The 16,979-nt window shown below is 43.2% G+C and overlaps 1 protein-coding gene across 1 annotated transcript; it reads left to right on the top strand.

Moving 5' to 3' along the window:
- Nucleotides 1-6,242: 6,242 nt before the first annotated feature.
- On the top strand, nt 6,243-13,375 carry LOC110513695 (uncharacterized). The gene is made up of 2 exons (XM_036973246.2): nt 6,243-6,535; nt 11,515-13,375. The coding sequence occupies exons 1-2, from the start codon at nt 6,343-6,345 to the stop codon at nt 12,561-12,563; spliced, it is 1,242 nt and encodes a 413-aa protein (XP_036829141.2). The 5' UTR covers nt 6,243-6,342; the 3' UTR covers nt 12,564-13,375.
- The last annotated feature ends 3,604 nt before the right edge of the window (nt 13,376-16,979 follow it).

Here is a 16,979-nt window from a genome sequence, read left to right as displayed (position 1 = left end):
AGCAGTACATCTCTCCACAATAGTGTAAAATCTTCATAAATGTGTTTGATTATAAATCTACTGATGTCTTGCCACAGATTCCTTAAATGCATAAAATACCGAAAAAGATACAACACTGTTTCTGGGTGGTCATTACAAAAGGTACAATTTGAATTTATATTTTCTTAAAATTTCTTCATGATATGGTGGTTGGCAGGATAATATTTATTAATAATTTTTAAAGAAACTTCCTTAATTTTGTTAATAAGTAGGTATGTGTGTGGCAATATCCAAACTTTTTTCCAACAGACATGATCAATAAAACCGTTCCAATATGGCATGACATAAGGAATAGATAGATACAACATCCTGTTGAAACAAGGTTCCTATAGTTCTATTGTTGTTGAATGGACCAACATGACATAAGGAATAGATACAACATCCTGTTGAAACAAGGTTCCTATAGTTCTATTGTTGTTGAATGGACCAACAGAAAAACTCATCTCTCCTGCTGATGGATGGTTAATTGTAGGTATGTTCTGAGGGTCAGGTCTTGACGGGGTCAGGTCTTGACGGAGTCAGGTCTTGACGGGGTCAGGTCTTGACGGGGTCAGGTCTTGACGGGGTCAGGTCTTGACGGGGTCAGGTCTTGACGGGGTCAGGTCTTGACGGAGTCAGGTCTTGACGGGGTCAGGTCTTGACGGGGTCAGGTCTTGACGGGGTCAGGTCTTGACGGAGTCAGGTCTTGACGGGGTCAGGTCTTGACGGGGTCAGGTCTTGACGGGGTCAGGTCTTGACGGGGTCAGGTCTTGACGGGGTCAGGTCTTGACGGAGTCAGGTCTTGACGGGGTCAGGTCTTGACGGGGTCAGGTCTTGACGGGGTCAGGTTCCTGAATAATACAGCAACACCAGAGGGAATGGCATCTAAAACAATCACAACACTTTTAGGTGTTACAGGGACCTTGTAAAGGAATAAGAATTCCTTATAACTAAGTAAAAGAGCCTCTGAATTTACCAGTTGGCTCACCAATAGCATATTATATCAGAACCAATATTCTAAAATCAAAGAGGTATTTTTATACAATATGTCCTGATTATTCCATATATAAAATCTGTGCTTATTAATTAAGGACCATGACAAGAAAACATGCTGATGAAAAACAGAGAGTTTCACTAGAAAACATGCTGATGAAAAACAGAGAGTTTCACTAGAAAGCATGCTGATGAAAAACAGAGAGTTTCACTAGAAAACATGCTGATGAAAAACAGAGAGTTTCACTAGAAAACATGCTGATGAAAAACAGAGAGTTTCACTAGAAAACATGCTGATGAAAAACAGAGTTTCACTAGAAAACATGCTGATGAAAAACAGAGAGTTTCACTAGAACTTTGACAATATTCTAATTCCAAACCAACAGGACGTCAAGGCCACCGAAAGCAGAGAACACAGGAGTACAGTTCCACATAGAAGTGGGTCTTCTTAGGAATTGTTTTATCCAATTGATCTCAAAAGTATTATTTAAGGTAGTAAAGTCCAGAAAATTCAACCCACCATTCTCATGTGTTCATTACAACAGCTTTCCTAGCGTAACGGGTACGGTTTCTCCACAGAAAGTTGAAAAGCATCTGTTCTATCTCCTTGCTGATTTTACCGTCAAGATATAAAGATAGCGTATGTTAGTCTAGAGATACCTTCAGCCTTGGTTATTAGGACTCTTCCTTTTAAAGAGAAGTCCCTCTGTAGCCATTGATTTAGCTTCTTCTGTTTAAAAAAGAATAAGATGGTTAAAATGTAGTAAGCCTGTAGACTTCTGATCCTTAGTGACGGTTATACCCAAATATGTAACATGTTCTTTCACTGGAAAACCATCATATGGCACAATCTTTGACAGCCATGAGTTCACATGTATTCATGTTAAGACATAATAAATGACACATCACATTGTTCAAATTGGTAATCTGACTAGTGTCTTTCAGAACAAGTGTAGTATCGTCAGCCAGCTGGCTTATAATAATTTCTTTACCATCTATGGAAATACCTTGCACAGGACTATTTAAATCATTTGTAAGAAGTTGTGTGATTAATACAAACAGATACAGTGAGATAGGACAACTTGACCTAGTTCCTCTCTTCAACTCAAATCTAGGTGAGGGCCCATGTTTCAGTTTGATAGAGCTGTTACCATTCGTATTGAGAGTTTTAATAGCCTTACAGAAAAAATCCCCAAAGCCAAATGTCTCAAGGGAGTGGAAGAGGAACTGATGCTCTACTGTGTCAAATGCTTTACAAAAATAATATGAAGCTATCCTCTGTTATCAGGTCTGAGTAGTCAATAAAAATAATATGAAGCTATCCTCTGTTATCAGGTCTGAGTAGTCAATAAAAATAATATGAAGCTATCCTCTGTTATCAGGTCTGAGTAGTCAATAAAAATAATACGAAGTTATCCTCTGTTATCAGGTCTGAGTAGTCAATAAAAATAATATGAAGCTATCCTCTGTTATCAGGTCTGAGTAGTCAATAAAAATAATATGAAGCTATCCTCTGTTATCAGGTCTGAGTAGTCAATAAAAATAATATGAAGCTATCCTCTGTTATCAGGTCTGAGTAGTCAATAAAAATAATACGAAGCTATCTACTGTTATCAGGTCTGAGTAAATAAAAATAATATGAAGCTATCCACTGTTATCAGGTCTGAGTAAATAAAAATAATATGAAGCTATCCACTGTTATCAGGTCTGAGTAGTCAATAAAAATAATATGAAGCTATCCTCTGTTATCAGGTCTGAGTCAATAAAAATAATATGAAGTTATCTACTGTTATCAGGTCTGAGTAGTCAATAAAAATAATATGAAGCTATCCTCTGTTATCAGGTCTGAGTAGTCAATAAAAATAATATGAAGCTATCCTCTGTTATCAGGTCTGAGTAGTCAATAAAAATAATATGAAGCTATCCTCTGTTATCAGGTCTGAGTAGTCAATAAAAATAATATGAAGCTATCCTCTGTTATCAGGTCTGAGTAAATAAAAATAATATGAAGCTATCCACTGTTATCAGGTCTGAGTAGTCAATAAAAATAATATGAAGCTATCCTCTGTTATCAGGTCTGAGTAAATAAAAATAATACGAAGCTATCCTCTGTTATCAGGTCTGAGTAGTCAATAAAAATAATATGAAGCTATCCTCTGTTATCAGGTCTGAGTAGTCAATAAAAATAATATGAAGTTATCTACTGTTATCAGGTCTGAGTAGTCAATAAAAATAATACGAAGCTATCTTCTGTTATCAGGTCTGAGTAGTCAATAAAAATAATATGAAGTTATCTACTGTTATCAGGTCTGAGTAGTCAATAAAAATAATACGAAGCTATCTTCTGTTATCAGGTCTGAGTAGTCAATAAAAATAATATGAAGCTATCCTCTGTTATCAGGTCTGAGTAGTCAATAAAAATAATATGAAGCTATCCTCTGTTCTCAGGTCTGAGTAGTCAATAAAAATAATACGAAGCTATCCTCTGTTATCAGGTCTGAGTCAATAAAAATAATATGAAGCTATCCACTGTTATCAGGTCTGAGTAGTCAATAAAAATAATACGAAGCTATCCTCTGTTATCAGGTCTGAGTAAATAAAAATAATATGAAGCTATCCTCTGTTATCAGGTCTGAGTAGTCAATAAAAATAATACGAAGTTATCCTCTGTTATCAGGTCTGAGTAAATAAAAATAATACGAAGCTATCCTCTGTTATCAGGTCTGAGTAGTCAAGCTTGTCTAATACTAGTCTGATATTGTTAGAAATATGTCTGTTCCTCATAAAGCCAGACTGTGTTTCATCCATGACTGCATCCAGGACTTCTTTAATTATTTGTGCAAGTAGTAAGGCTAATATCTTGTAGTCATTATTGTGTCTGGAACCTGTTTTGTTACTCCAAGCGAATGATCTGTCGGCCAGAAACCTCTCTCTCCATATATCAGTAAGATCAAACTTTTCCGTAAAAAAGTATTAAACCCAAATTCTGATTGGTTGGCCTACCTGGGGGCCATCTATCAGATGAATTATTTATAGTAATGTTAAAGTCCCCTCCTATCAATAATAACGAATTGGGACATTTAGATAACCAATGAAGTATGTTTCTCTACAGATTCAAGCAACTCATCATTCTCATGTTTGGTGTGGTACCCCTAGAAGTTTACAGTAATGAGCGTAATGTCATTGTAACTGATGACAGGATAAATAAAGTGACCAAAGGGGTCACAGTCCGAGTGTAGAATATTACCACCAGCGCGACTCCTAAAATATATATATATATATTTTCGAAGTTGTTTAGCAAATTAAAATAAGGCCTTGTGCTTCACATTGTTTCGTAACCACTAGACCTTTGCGTTTTTAAAATCAGTTTCTAAACCCAGAGGCGCTGCATTGCGAGACTTGTGGGAACGCTTGGGAAGTGGACCACATATTATCCATTATATTGATAGGTGAGATTTAGGACTTTGTGGCTGTGGTAACTAGTGACGACCAGGCACAATTTCGAAGTGTTTTTCCAAAGTTGCCGGGATGTCACGTGTCCTAGTTATATCAGTACCCTCATAGCTACCTAATCATTACGAAACGTCTATTCGATTAAATAAGCCACACGTAACAAATAAGCCATTAGAGTTTTTGTTAACCAAATTCGACACTCTCTCATTGATCTCCATAAAAAGACTCCTCGCTTGGTGAGCGGAAACAACGCCACCTACTGGAGAAGACAGATTTTGGTCCCAGCTTCGCCTCTTCCTCTCAGAGAAGACCAAGCAGGACGTTCTTCTTCTTCGGTCGAGTTTAACGGCGGTTGGCATCCAATATGTTGCATTACCGCCACCAACTGAACTATAGTATAAACCCATTCAACTTTGTGACGGAAAAAGGGCAAACGGGAAAAATACAATATATATTTAAATGTTTGAATTAACCCTTATTTTACAGGGTAAGTTGACTGAGAACACATTCTCATTTACAGCAATGACCTGGGGAATAGTTACAGGCGAGAGGAGGGGGGATGAATGAGCCAATTGGAAACTGGGGATTATTAGGTGGCCGTGATGGTACCAACTAGCCCTCATTAAAACCCACCACCTTATTCCACTACTTTAACCACATCTAATCCTACCCCAGGCCAACGACCTGAGAGGACAGACCTTGTTCCACTAGAGGACAGACTTTATTCCACAAGAGGACAGACTTTATTCCACAAGAGGACAGACTTTATTCCACAAGAGGACAGACTTTATTCCACAAGAGGACAGACTTTATTCCACTTGAGAGGACAGACCTTATTCCACAAGAGAACAGACCTTATTCCTCAAGAGGACAGACCTTATTCCACTAGAGAGGACAGACCTTATTCCACTAGAGAGGACAGACCTTATTCCACTAAAGAGGACAGACCTTATTCCACTAGAGAGGACAGACCTTATTCCACTAGAGAGGACGGACCTTATTCCACTAGAGAGGACGGACCTTATTCCACTAGAGAGGACAGACCTTATTCCACAAGAGGACAGACCTTATTCCACTAGAGGACAGACCTTATTCCACTAGAGATGACTGACCTTATTCCACTAGAGAGGACAAACCTTATTCCACTACTTTAACCCTATCTGATCCTACTTCAGGCCAACAACCCTTGTCACCTCAACATACCACATCTCCTGCACTACTCTGACCCTGGTCACCACAACATACCACGTCTCCAGCACTACTCTGACCCTGGTCACCTCAACATACCACATCTCCTGCACTACTCTGACCCTGGTCACCTCAACATACCACGTCTCCAGCACTACTCTGACCCTGGTCACCTCAACATACCACATCTCCTGCACTACTCTGACCCTGGTCACCTCAACATACCACGTCTCCAGCACTACTCTGACCCTGGTCACCTCAACATACCACGTCTCCAGCACTACTCTGACCCTGGTCACCTCAACATACCACGTCTCCAGCACTACTCTGACCCTGGTCACCTCAACATACCACGTCTCCAGCACTACTCTGACCCTGGCCACCTCAACCTGCCTCTCTCACCTTTAATCACTCCACTTGTATTGTGCGACAGCTAATAACAGTCAATTGTACTAAAATGTTAGTGTTACAATAATTATTGAATCTATTTTAATTACGTATTATATAATAATATCAGCCATTGCTTAGAAATTAACATTACTCTCTCTATTTTACATAGTTCCCCGATGAGGGCTTTTATTTTGAAGCCCAAAACCGGAAGTGACGTTGACTCTACGTCCTGTTTTCTAAACGCATAGAATACACTGCTAGTTAATAAGCTTCATTTAGCTGTTCACTACGAAGTTTAAAATGTCTAGAATAGAACTATTACGGTCGTTTTTCAACCAGAGATTAGCAGCTGCTGGCGAAGAGATATTCCGGGTCGTGGAGAAAACGATAGCCGAGTATCAGGACGAGATGTCCCGCTCGGAAGAGAGGAACAGCCGTCTACAGAAGCTGCTCGATATCACTATTAAACCAGAAATAAAGTTATATAGAGCAGGTTTGTGAATGATTTTCTAGGTATGTTTACATTGTTAGTAGGTTCGTTAGCTTCTAGACGCCGTCGCCCCCTCAGTGGACCAGGGCCCTTATCCACAAAGCATCTCAGAGTAGGAGTATCTGATCTGGGATCCGTTTTCCCGTTAGATTATATCGACAGATCCCAGATCAGCACTGCTGCTCTGAGATGCTTTGTGTAAATGTGCCCAGAGTTAATGTTGTGTTTCCCCGTTCATAGACGCTAATTAACTTCAGATCCCAGATCAGCAGTGCCTATTGATGAGTTTTGTTGTTCGGGTCTGAACGAGAACAAACATAGCTTGGGATACGGTTTTGGAAACAAGGAACTTATCTTTTATATCAGCAATAAATACTTTTTCAAAAAGCATAAGGTTAAATAGAGTACCACAGTGTGAGTCATAATACCCATAAAGCTTAGCAGTCAAAAAAAGGAAATGGTTCCAATTGTTTTTCCACAATGTTTCCCATAGTGGATTTTAGAAACATTTCAATTAAGGGCAGTGTTTCGTGTAGGCCTACCCTGGGGTAACATTTAGATAATTGTGTAAATCTCTCTAGGACAATGTGACTCGCCTGTATCTACCCCACCAAATGAAACGCTAATTCGTTGCTAATGTGGCTATCATTAAGCACAAATGCCATGATGATCTGGATGAGACTGCCTAATCAAGGCAAAGGTAAAAATGTCTGGATTAACTTTCTAATGTTTCTAATAAATTAAGTACATTTCTGTCAAGTGACAATTCTGTGAATTGTCTTGTGCAAGTATTAAATGGACACAATACCTGTCAGCAAAAGGTGTCAGCTAGAGATGACCTGCAGGGATTTGTCGTCTTCAATGGATGTCTACTCTGATGCTAATTAGCGTTTTAGAATGTGAGAGTAAACAGAGATGAATAAGTGGATAAAAGTCTCCTTGTCCAAGAGCGATTTACCTGGTTATTAAAAGGTCACGCCAGGGTAAGGACACACGAAACACAGCCCTCATTTGATAAAAGTCTCCTTGTCCAAGAGCGATTTACCTGGTTATTAAAAGGTCACGCCAGGGTAAGGACACACGAAACACAGCCCTCATTTGATAAAAGTCTCCTTGTCCAAGAGCGATTTACCTGGTTATTAAAAGGTCACGCCAGGGTAAGGACACACGAAACACAGCCCTCATTTGATAAAAGTCTCCTTGTCCAAGAGCGATTTACCTGGTTATTAAAAGGTCACGCCAGGGTAAGGACACACGAAGCACAGCCCTCATTTGATAAAAGTCTCCTTGTCCAAGAGAGATTTACCTGGTTATTAAAAGGTCACGCCAGGGTAAGGACACACGAAGCACAGCCCTTAATTGAAGTGTTTCTAAAATCCCCTATGGAGGGAAATGATTGGAACCATTTCCCTGTTTAACCGCTAGGTTTTATGGGTATTATGACACCTCCACTGTGGAGCTCTATTACTAAACACCTTTATAAGGTAAGTGTTCCCACACAGCCACATCTCCGTGTTACAATGGTGTTTACATAAAACAGAGGAGACCACCGGTGCTAATTGTCTATCTAGCTCAGAATGACTGTGTGTAACGGAACGCAGCCAGAAACATGTCATTGAAAACTACTGCCACTAATAAAGCTGTTAAAACACTGGACAGTATATTCTGGATTTTGACGTGATGTGAAAGGACTATGTATTTAGAACCATATCGATGGAGCGTTTGTCTGTTTTGTCTGCCAGAGCCTGTCTACTTCTGACAATAACCAGGTCCTTGGCCCTTAAGGAGTACTGTTAGGCTGACCTACACTCCTTTTAGAGTACATGGTTGGCTTAGTGCACTGGTTCCCAAACTGTTTATGGTCCTGTACCCTGTCAAACATTCAACCTCCAGCTGTACCCCCTCTAGCACCAGGGTCAGCTGTACCCCCTCTAGCACCAGGGTCAGCTGTACCCCCTCTAGCACCAGGGTCAGCTGTACCCCATCTAGCACCAGGGTCAGCTGTACCCCATCTAGCACCAGGGTCAGCTGTACCCCCTCTAGCACCATGGTCAGCTGTACCCCCTCTAGCACCAGGGTCATATGTACCCCATCTAGCACCAGGGTCAGCTGTACCCCCTCTAGCACCAGGGTCAGCTGTACCCCCTCTAGCACCAGGGTCAGCTGTACCCCCTCTAGCACCAGGGTCAGCTGTACCCCCTCTAGTACCAGGGCAGCTGTACCCCATCTAGCACCAGGGTCAGCTGTGTACCCCCTCTAGCACCAGGGTCAGTGTACCCCCTCTAGCACCAGGGTCAGATGTACCCCATCTAGCACCAGGGTCAGCTGTACCCCCTCTAGCACCAGGGTCAGCTGTACCCCCTCTAGCACCAGGGTCAGCTGTACCCCATCTAGCACCAGGGTCAGTTGTACCCCCTCTAGCACCAGGGTCAGCTGTACCCCCTCTAGCACCAGGGTCAGCTGTACCCCATCTAGCACCAGGGTCAGCTGTACCCCATCTAGCACCAGGGTCAGCTGTACCCCCTCTAGCACCAGGGTCAGCTGTACCCCCTCTAGCACCAGGGTCAGCTGTACCCCCTCTAGCACCAGGGTCAGCTGTACCCCATCTAGCACCAGGGTCAGCTGTACCCCATCTAGCACCAGGGTCAGCTGTACCCCCTCTAGCACCATGGTCAGCTGTACCCCCTCAAACACCAGGGTCAGCGTACCCCCTCTAGCACCAGGGTCAGCGTACCCCCTCTAGCACCAGGGTCAGCTGTACCCCCTCTAGCACCAGGGTCAGCTGTACCCCCTCTAGCACCAGGGTCAGCTGTACCCCCTCTAGCACCAGGGTCAGCTGTACCCCCTCTAGCACCAGGGTCAGCACACACTCAAATGTTGTTTTTTGCCATCATTGTAAGCCTGCCACACACACACAATACGATACATTTATTACACATAAGAATGAGTGTGTTTTTGTCACCACCCGGCTCGTGGGAAGTGACCAAGAGCTCTTATAGGACCAGGGCACAAATAATAATATAATAATAATCAATAATTTTGCTCTTTATTTAACCATCTTACATATGAAACCTTATTTGCTCATCAAATGGTGAATAACTCACCACAGGTTAATGTGCTTGAAAGGATGCACATAACTCTGCAATGTTGGGTTGCATTGGAGAGAGTGTCTGTCTGAAATCATTTTCTACACACAGTGGCCTGTATTTAGTTAGTTAGTTTAGTAAAAACATCACCCAGAAAGGCCAGTCGTGTGAGAAACTCGTCATCATGCAAGCGGTCAGACAAGTGAAAATTATGGTCAGTAAACTTTAATCTCGTCTCTCAATAAAAAATAAAAAACGTGCCAATACTTTCCCCGTTGATAACCAGCGCTCTTCTGTATGTCGTAAAACGGTCACATGGTCGCTGCCCATATCATTGCAAAGTGCAGAAAATATACGAGAGTTCAGGGGTCTTGCTTTAACAAAGTTAACCATTTTCACTGTGGTGTCCAAAACGTCTTTCAAGCTGTCCGGCGTTCCCTTGGCAGCAAGAGCCTCTCGGTGGATGCTGCAGTGTACCCAAGAGCCTCCGGTTGGATGCTGCAGTGTACCCAAGAGCGTCTCGGTGGATGCTGCAGTGTACCCAAGAGCCTCTCGTGGATGCTACAGTGTACCCAAGAGCCTCTAGTTGGATGCTACAGTGTACCCAAGAGCCTCTAGGTGGATGCTGCAGTGTACCCAAGAGCCTCTCGGTGGATGCTGCAGTACCCAAGAGCCTCTCGGTGGATGCTACAGTGTACCCAAGAGCCTCTCGGTGGATGCTGCAGTGTACCCAAGAGCCTCTAGGTGGATGCTGCAGTGTACCCAAGAGCCTCTCGGTGGATGCTGCAGTGTACCCAAGAGCCTCTAGGGGGATACTGCAGTCTACCCAGGTGGCGTCAGGTGCAACTGCTTGCAGGCGCGTTACCACTCCACTATGTCTCCCTGTCATGGCTTTTGCACCATCAGTACAGATGCCAACATGAGCAGCAGCTACGTTTGGCTCCATACAGACCATTAGTGGAATTACCGCGAGAGAGTAACGATTAATGTGATTGGATGTTAATTACTTGACTAGGCTACCTGGTTAATGTGATTGGATGTTAATTACTTGACTGGGCCACCTGGTTAATGTGATTGGAGGTTAATTACTTGACTGGGCCACCTGGTTAATGTGATTGGAGGTTAATTACTTGACTGGGCCACCTGGTTAATGTGATTGGAGGTTAATTACTTGACTGGGCCACCTGGTTAATGTGATTGGAGGTTAATTACTTGACTGGGCCACCTGGTTAATGTGATTGGAGGTTAATTACTTGACTGGGCCACCTGGTTAATGTGATTGGAGGTTAATTACTTGACTGGGCCACCTGGTTAATGTGATTGGAGGTTAATTACTTGACTGGGCCACCTGGTTAATGTGATTGGATGTTAATTACTTGACTGGGCCACCTGGTTAATGTGATTGGAGGTTAATTACTTGACTGGGCCACCTGGTTAATGTGATTGGAGGTTAATTACTTGACTGGGCCACCTGGTTAATGTGATTGGAGGTTAATTACTTGACTGGGCCACCTGGTTAATGTGATTGGATGTTAATTACTTGACTGGGCCACCTGGTTAATGTGATTGGAGGTTAATTACTTGACTGGGCCACCTGGTTAATGTGATTGGATGTTAATTACTTGACTGGGCCACCTGGTTAATGTGATTGGAGGTTAATTACTTGACTGGGCCACCTGTATTTGACATTTTGTTGTTATTTAGCTATTTTTGTCAGTGTAACGAGGCTACTCAGGCGAGAGAAGGAAAAAAAACTCACCCAAATGTAGAGCCCCGTTGGAAAATATAAATGGACTGTTTGAAAATGGGAATCACATTTTTATTTGGCGTACTTCCGTTTGGGAATACCTGGCCCAGTGTATGTTCTGATCTCTGTCTCTGCTTCCTTCCTTCCAGACACCCAGCTGCAGCAGCTCCCAGCCTGTGGAGAACAGGTTCCCTCTGAGCAGGAGGAGTGGATCCACAGTCTGGGGCAGGAGGATTCACAGTCTGGGGCAGGAGGATCCACAGTCTGGGGCAGGAGGATCCACAGTCTGGGGCAGGAGGATCCACAGCCCTTACACATTAAAGAGGAACAACAGGAACTCTGGACCAGTCTGGGGGAAGGTCAGGAGTCTGACACCACAGAGTTCATATTCACTTCCGCTTGTGTGCAAAGTGACTGTAATCAGGATCCACCTCAGCCCTCACATCTCTACCAGACCCAGAGTACCAGCACCTCATATGAACAGTTGAAAAGAGGAACTACAGAGGACCGCCAACTATTAGAGACACCCAGTGCTTCTCAGCCCGTCTCTGCAGGGAAGTCGATCCATCCTAGTTCTCCCTCTAAGAGTCGCTGTAAGGTGTGTGGGAAAATGTTTCTCATGAAAAGCTATTTCTTTAAACATGTGAGAATGCACACCAAGATGAGAGAACGTGTCTGTGGCGTGTGTGGAAAACAGGTTGAGTTAGAGGCTCTAAAAGATCACGTTCAAGCTCACATCGATGCTCAGTTTACTTGTCAGTTCTGCAGTAAGTGTTTCACTAAGAATAATGCTCTGAGGTTACACATGAGGATCCACACAGGGGAGAAACCCTACCGCTGTTCTGTCTGCGGCAGAGGGTTCGCAGGAGCAACCAATCTAACCAATCACATGAGGATCCACACAGGGTATAAACCCCACCGCTGTACTGAGTGTGGACGGTGTTTCTCTGTCCTGGGTCATCTCCAGACACACATGAGGAGCCACACGGGGGAGAAACCCTACCGGTGTACTGTCTGTGGTAAAGGGTTTAGTGTGAGCTGCAACCTGACGCAGCACATGATGATACACACAGGGGAGAGACCTTACCACTGTCCTGACTGTCAGAAAGGATTCATCACCATGGTCCGGCTGAGGAGACATCAGATCGCCGTTCACATGCAGGGAGAAATGTTCTTCTGTAATGAGCAACAGCTGTAAAAGCATGCAGGCCTTGAAACACACAGTAGAGTACAGAGAGAGACAGCGATGACATGATGAGCCCTGACGTAAGACACAGAGAGACAGCTGTTGGTGGACCGTATCTTCTGAGCAACAGAAGTCCCTGATCATTAGTTAGAACAGTTGGTTCTCAGACTGTTTAGGGCCTGGGACCCCTTCTGTGTGAGTAAATTCATCAGGGACACCCTCATCAGAACACAACTAGAGTGAGATAGAAAATAGCATACAAGGAATTTGACTTTGACTTTGGCAGTGCATTGTGGGACAAACCAAGTCCCCGGGAAGGAACATTTTAAAAGGCATCACAGAAAGAAATGAGCAGTTTTCAAGCTAATTTCTATGTACTGTCATCTGTTGTTGAGAGTAAAACATCTTGTTCATTTACTGTCATCTGTTGTTGAGAGTAAAACATCTTGTTCATTTACTGTCATCTGTTGTTGAGAGTAAAACATCTTGTTCATATACTGTCATCTGTTGTTGAGAGTAAAACATCTTGTTCATTTACTGTCATCTGTTGTTGAGAGTAAAACATCTTGTTCATTTACTGTCATCTGTTGTTGAGAGTAAAACATCTTGTTCATATACTGTCATCTGTTGTTGAGAGTAAAACATCTTGTTCATATACTGTCATCTGTTGTTGAGAGTAAAACATCTTGTTCATTTACTGTCATCTGTATTGTCACATCTGCTTAATGTTGCTAACCTAAAATCTACAATGATTGGGGATCTTTCACTATTCTACCTATTTGACTTTAACTTGAGAATAAAATGTGTTGTTTTAAATAGTGTAATCTGCTGTAATGTGTCATGTATATCTGCTTAATGTTGCTTTGGGGATGTGTCTCTATGTTGTGGTACATTGGGGAAGTTGGGAGAGACACGGTGACATCGTAACTCTTCCTGTGTTAAGTCCCTGATCCTGTGGTTAACCACGATCCATTCTGCCGCTCGTCTGGACAGAAAGAAAGGGCTCTAGAATGTTAACAATGGAAGCCTTGACAACAGCCCTAAATCACCCTCGGGAACATTCAGAGGACAGAGACCTCTTAGAGGAGTCGTTGGTGAGAGAGAGAGCTCTTAGAGGAGTCGTTGGTTAGAGAGAGCTCTTAGAGGAGTCGTTGGTGAGAGAGAGAGCTCTTAGAGGAGTCGTTGGTGAGAGAGAGCTCTTAGAGGAGTCGTTGGTTAGAGAGAGCTCTTAGAGGAGTCGTTGGTTAGAGAGAGAGCTCTTAGAGGAGTCGTTGGTTAGAGAGAGAGAGAGCTCTTAGAGGAGTCGTTGGTTAGAGAGAGCTCTTAGAGGAGTCGTTGGTTAGAGAGAGCTCTTAGAGGAGTCGTTGGTGAGAGAGAGCTCTTAGAGGAGTCGTTGGTTAGAGAGAGCTCTTAGAGGAGTCGTTGGTGAGAGAGAGAGACCTCTTAGAGGAGTCGTTGGAGAGAGAGAGAGCTCTTAGAGGAGTCGTTGGTGAGAGAGAGAGAGAGAGAGCTCTTAGAGTAGTCGTTGGTGAGAAAGAGCTCTTAGAGGAGTCGTTGGTGAGAGAGAGAGACCTCTTAGAGGAGTCGTTGGTTAGAGAGAGCTCTTAGAGTAGTCGTTGGTGAGAAAGAGCTCTTAGAGGAGTCGTTGGTGAGAGAGAGACCTCTTAGAGGAGTCGTTGGAGAGAGAGAGAGCTCTTAGAGGAGTCGTTGGTGAGAGAGAGAGAGCTCTTAGAGGAGTCGTTGGTGAGAGAGAGCTCTTAGAGGAGTCGTTGGTGAGAGAGAGAGAGCTCTTAGAGGAGTCGTTGGTGAGAGAGAGCTCTTAGAGGAGTCGTTGGTAAGAGAGAGAGCTCTTAGTGGAGTCATTGGTGAGAGAGAGAGCTCTTAGTGGAGTCATTGGTGAGAGAGAGAGCTCTTAGAGGAGTCATTGGTGAGAGAGAGACCTCTTAGTGGAGTCATTGGTGAGAGAGAGAGCTCTTAGAGGAGTCATTGGTGAGAGAGAGAGAGAGAGAGCTCTTACAGGAGTCGTTGGTGAGAGAGAGAGAGAGAGCTCTTAGAGGAGTCGTTGGTGAGAGAGAGAGAGCTCTTAGTGGAGTCGTTGGTGAGAGAGAGAGAGCTCTTAGAGGAGTCGTTGGTGAGAGAGAGTGAGCTCTTAGAGGAGTCGTTGGTGAGAGAGAGAGAGAGAGCTCTTAGAGGAGTCGTTGGTTAGAGAGAGAGCTCTTAGTGGAGTTGTTGGTGAGAGAGAGAGAGCTCTTAGAGGAGTCATGGTGAGAGAGAGAGAGCTCTTAGAGGAGTCATTGGTGATTAACATCATACTGCATGTCTGGTGGAGTTACCAAACTAAACATCCATATTAGTAGTAGATACTTTCTGTAGGGTTAGTAGTAGATACTTTCTGTAGGGTTAGTATTGGATACTTTCTGTAGGGTTAGTATTGGATACTTTCTGTAGGGTTAGTAGTAGATACTTTCTGTAGGGTTAGTATTGGATACTTTCTGTAGGGTTAGTATTGGATACTTTCTGTAGGGTTAGTAGTAGATACTTTCTGTAGGGTTAGTAGTAGATACTTTCTGTAGGGTTAGTATTGGATACTTTCTGTAGGGTTAGTATTGGATACTTTCTGTAGGGTTAGTATTGGATACTTTCTGTAGGGTTAGTAGTAGATACTTTCTGTAGGGTTAGTAGTAGATACTTTCTGTAGGGTTAGTATTGGATACTTTCTGTAGGGTTAGTATTAGATACTTTCTGTAGGGTTAGTAGTAGATACTTTCTGTAGGGTTAGTAGTAGATACTTTCTGTAGGGTTAGTAGTAGATACTTTCTGTAGGGTTAGTAGTAGATACTTTCTGTAGGGTTAGTATTGGATACTTTCTGTAGGGTTAGTATTGGATACTTTCTGTAGGGTTAGTATTGGATACTTTCTGTAGGGTTAGTATTGGATACTTTCTGTAGGGTTAGTATTGGATACTTTCTGTAGGGTTAGTAGTAGATACTTTCTGTAGGGTTAGTATTGGATACTTTCTGTAGGGTTAGTATTGGATACTTTCTGTAGGGTTAGTATTGGATACTTTCTGTAGGGTTAGTAGTAGATACTTTCTGTAGGGTTAGTATTGGATATTTTCTGTAGGGTTAGTATTGGATACTTTCTGTAGGTTTAGGGTTAGAATTAGATATTTTCTGTAGGGTGTTCAATCGGGTTCAAGTCTGGGCTCTGGCTGGGCCACTCGAGGACATTCAGAGACTTGTCCCGAAGCCACTCCTTCATTGTCTTGGTTGTGTGCTTTGGGTCGTTGTCCTGTTGGAAGGTGAACCTTCGCCCCAGTCTGAGGTCCTGAGCACGCTAGAGCGGGTTTTCATCAAGGATCTCTCTGTACTTTGCTCCGTTCATCTTTGCCTCCATCCTGACTAGTCTCCCAGGCCCTGCAGCTGAAAAACACCCCCACAGCATGATGCTGCCACCACCATGCTTCACCATAGAGATGGTGCCAGGTTTCCTCCAGACGTGGCTCTTGGCATTCAGACCAAAGAGTTGAGTCTTGGTTTCATCAGACCAGAGAGCCTTGTTTCTCATGGTCTGAGAGTCTTTAGGTGCCTTTCTGCAAACTCCAAGCTGGTTGTCATGTGCCTTTTACTGAGGAGTGGCTTCCATCTGGCCACTCTACCATAAAGTGCTGCAGAGATGGTTGTCCTTCTGGAAGGTTCTCCCATCTCCACAGAGGAACTCTGGAGCTCTGTCAGAGTAACCGTTCTCGCCTGATTGCTCAGTCTGGCTGGGCGGCCAGTTCTTGGTGGTTCCAAACTTCACCCATTTAAGAATGATGGAGGCCACTCTGTTCTTGGGGCCCTTCAATGCTGCAGAAATTGTTTGGTACCCTTCCCCAGATCTGTGCTTTGACACAATCCTGTCTCGGATCTCTACGGACAATTCATTTGACCTCACTCATGGCTTGGTTTTTACTCTGACATGCACTGTCAACTGGTGGACCTTGTATGGACATGTGTGCACCTTTCCAAATCATGTCCAATCCATTTAATTTACCACCAGCTGGACTCCAATCAAGTTGTAGAAACATCTCAAGGATGATCGGTGGAAACAGGATGTACCTGAGCTCAACGTTGAGTCTCATAGTAAAGGGTCTGAATACATATGTAAAATAAGGTATTAGTTTTTATTTTTAATAAATTTGCCAACATTTCTAAAAACCTGTTTTAATTTTGTCATTATGGGGTATTGTGTGTAGATTGCTGAGGATTATAAGGCTGTAACGTAACAAAAATGGAAAAAGTCAAGGGGTCTGAATACTTTCCGAAGGCACTGTTAGTAACATAAGATAATAATCCTCATCAAACTCTGTCAATTTTAACTAGAGATCAGTTTTTAGCATGGGCTGTGTCTCAAAACCACACTGAGCCCACCCCAAACCCCCACATT

The sequence above is a fragment of the Oncorhynchus mykiss genome, chromosome 3, assembly GCF_057628025.1.
Source record: "Oncorhynchus mykiss isolate SJ-2025 chromosome 3, ASM5762802v1, whole genome shotgun sequence".
NCBI lineage: Eukaryota > Metazoa > Chordata > Actinopteri > Salmoniformes > Salmonidae > Oncorhynchus > Oncorhynchus mykiss.
Note: the sequence above shows the minus strand (reverse complement) of the source record. Positions and strands in the feature narration are given on the sequence as shown.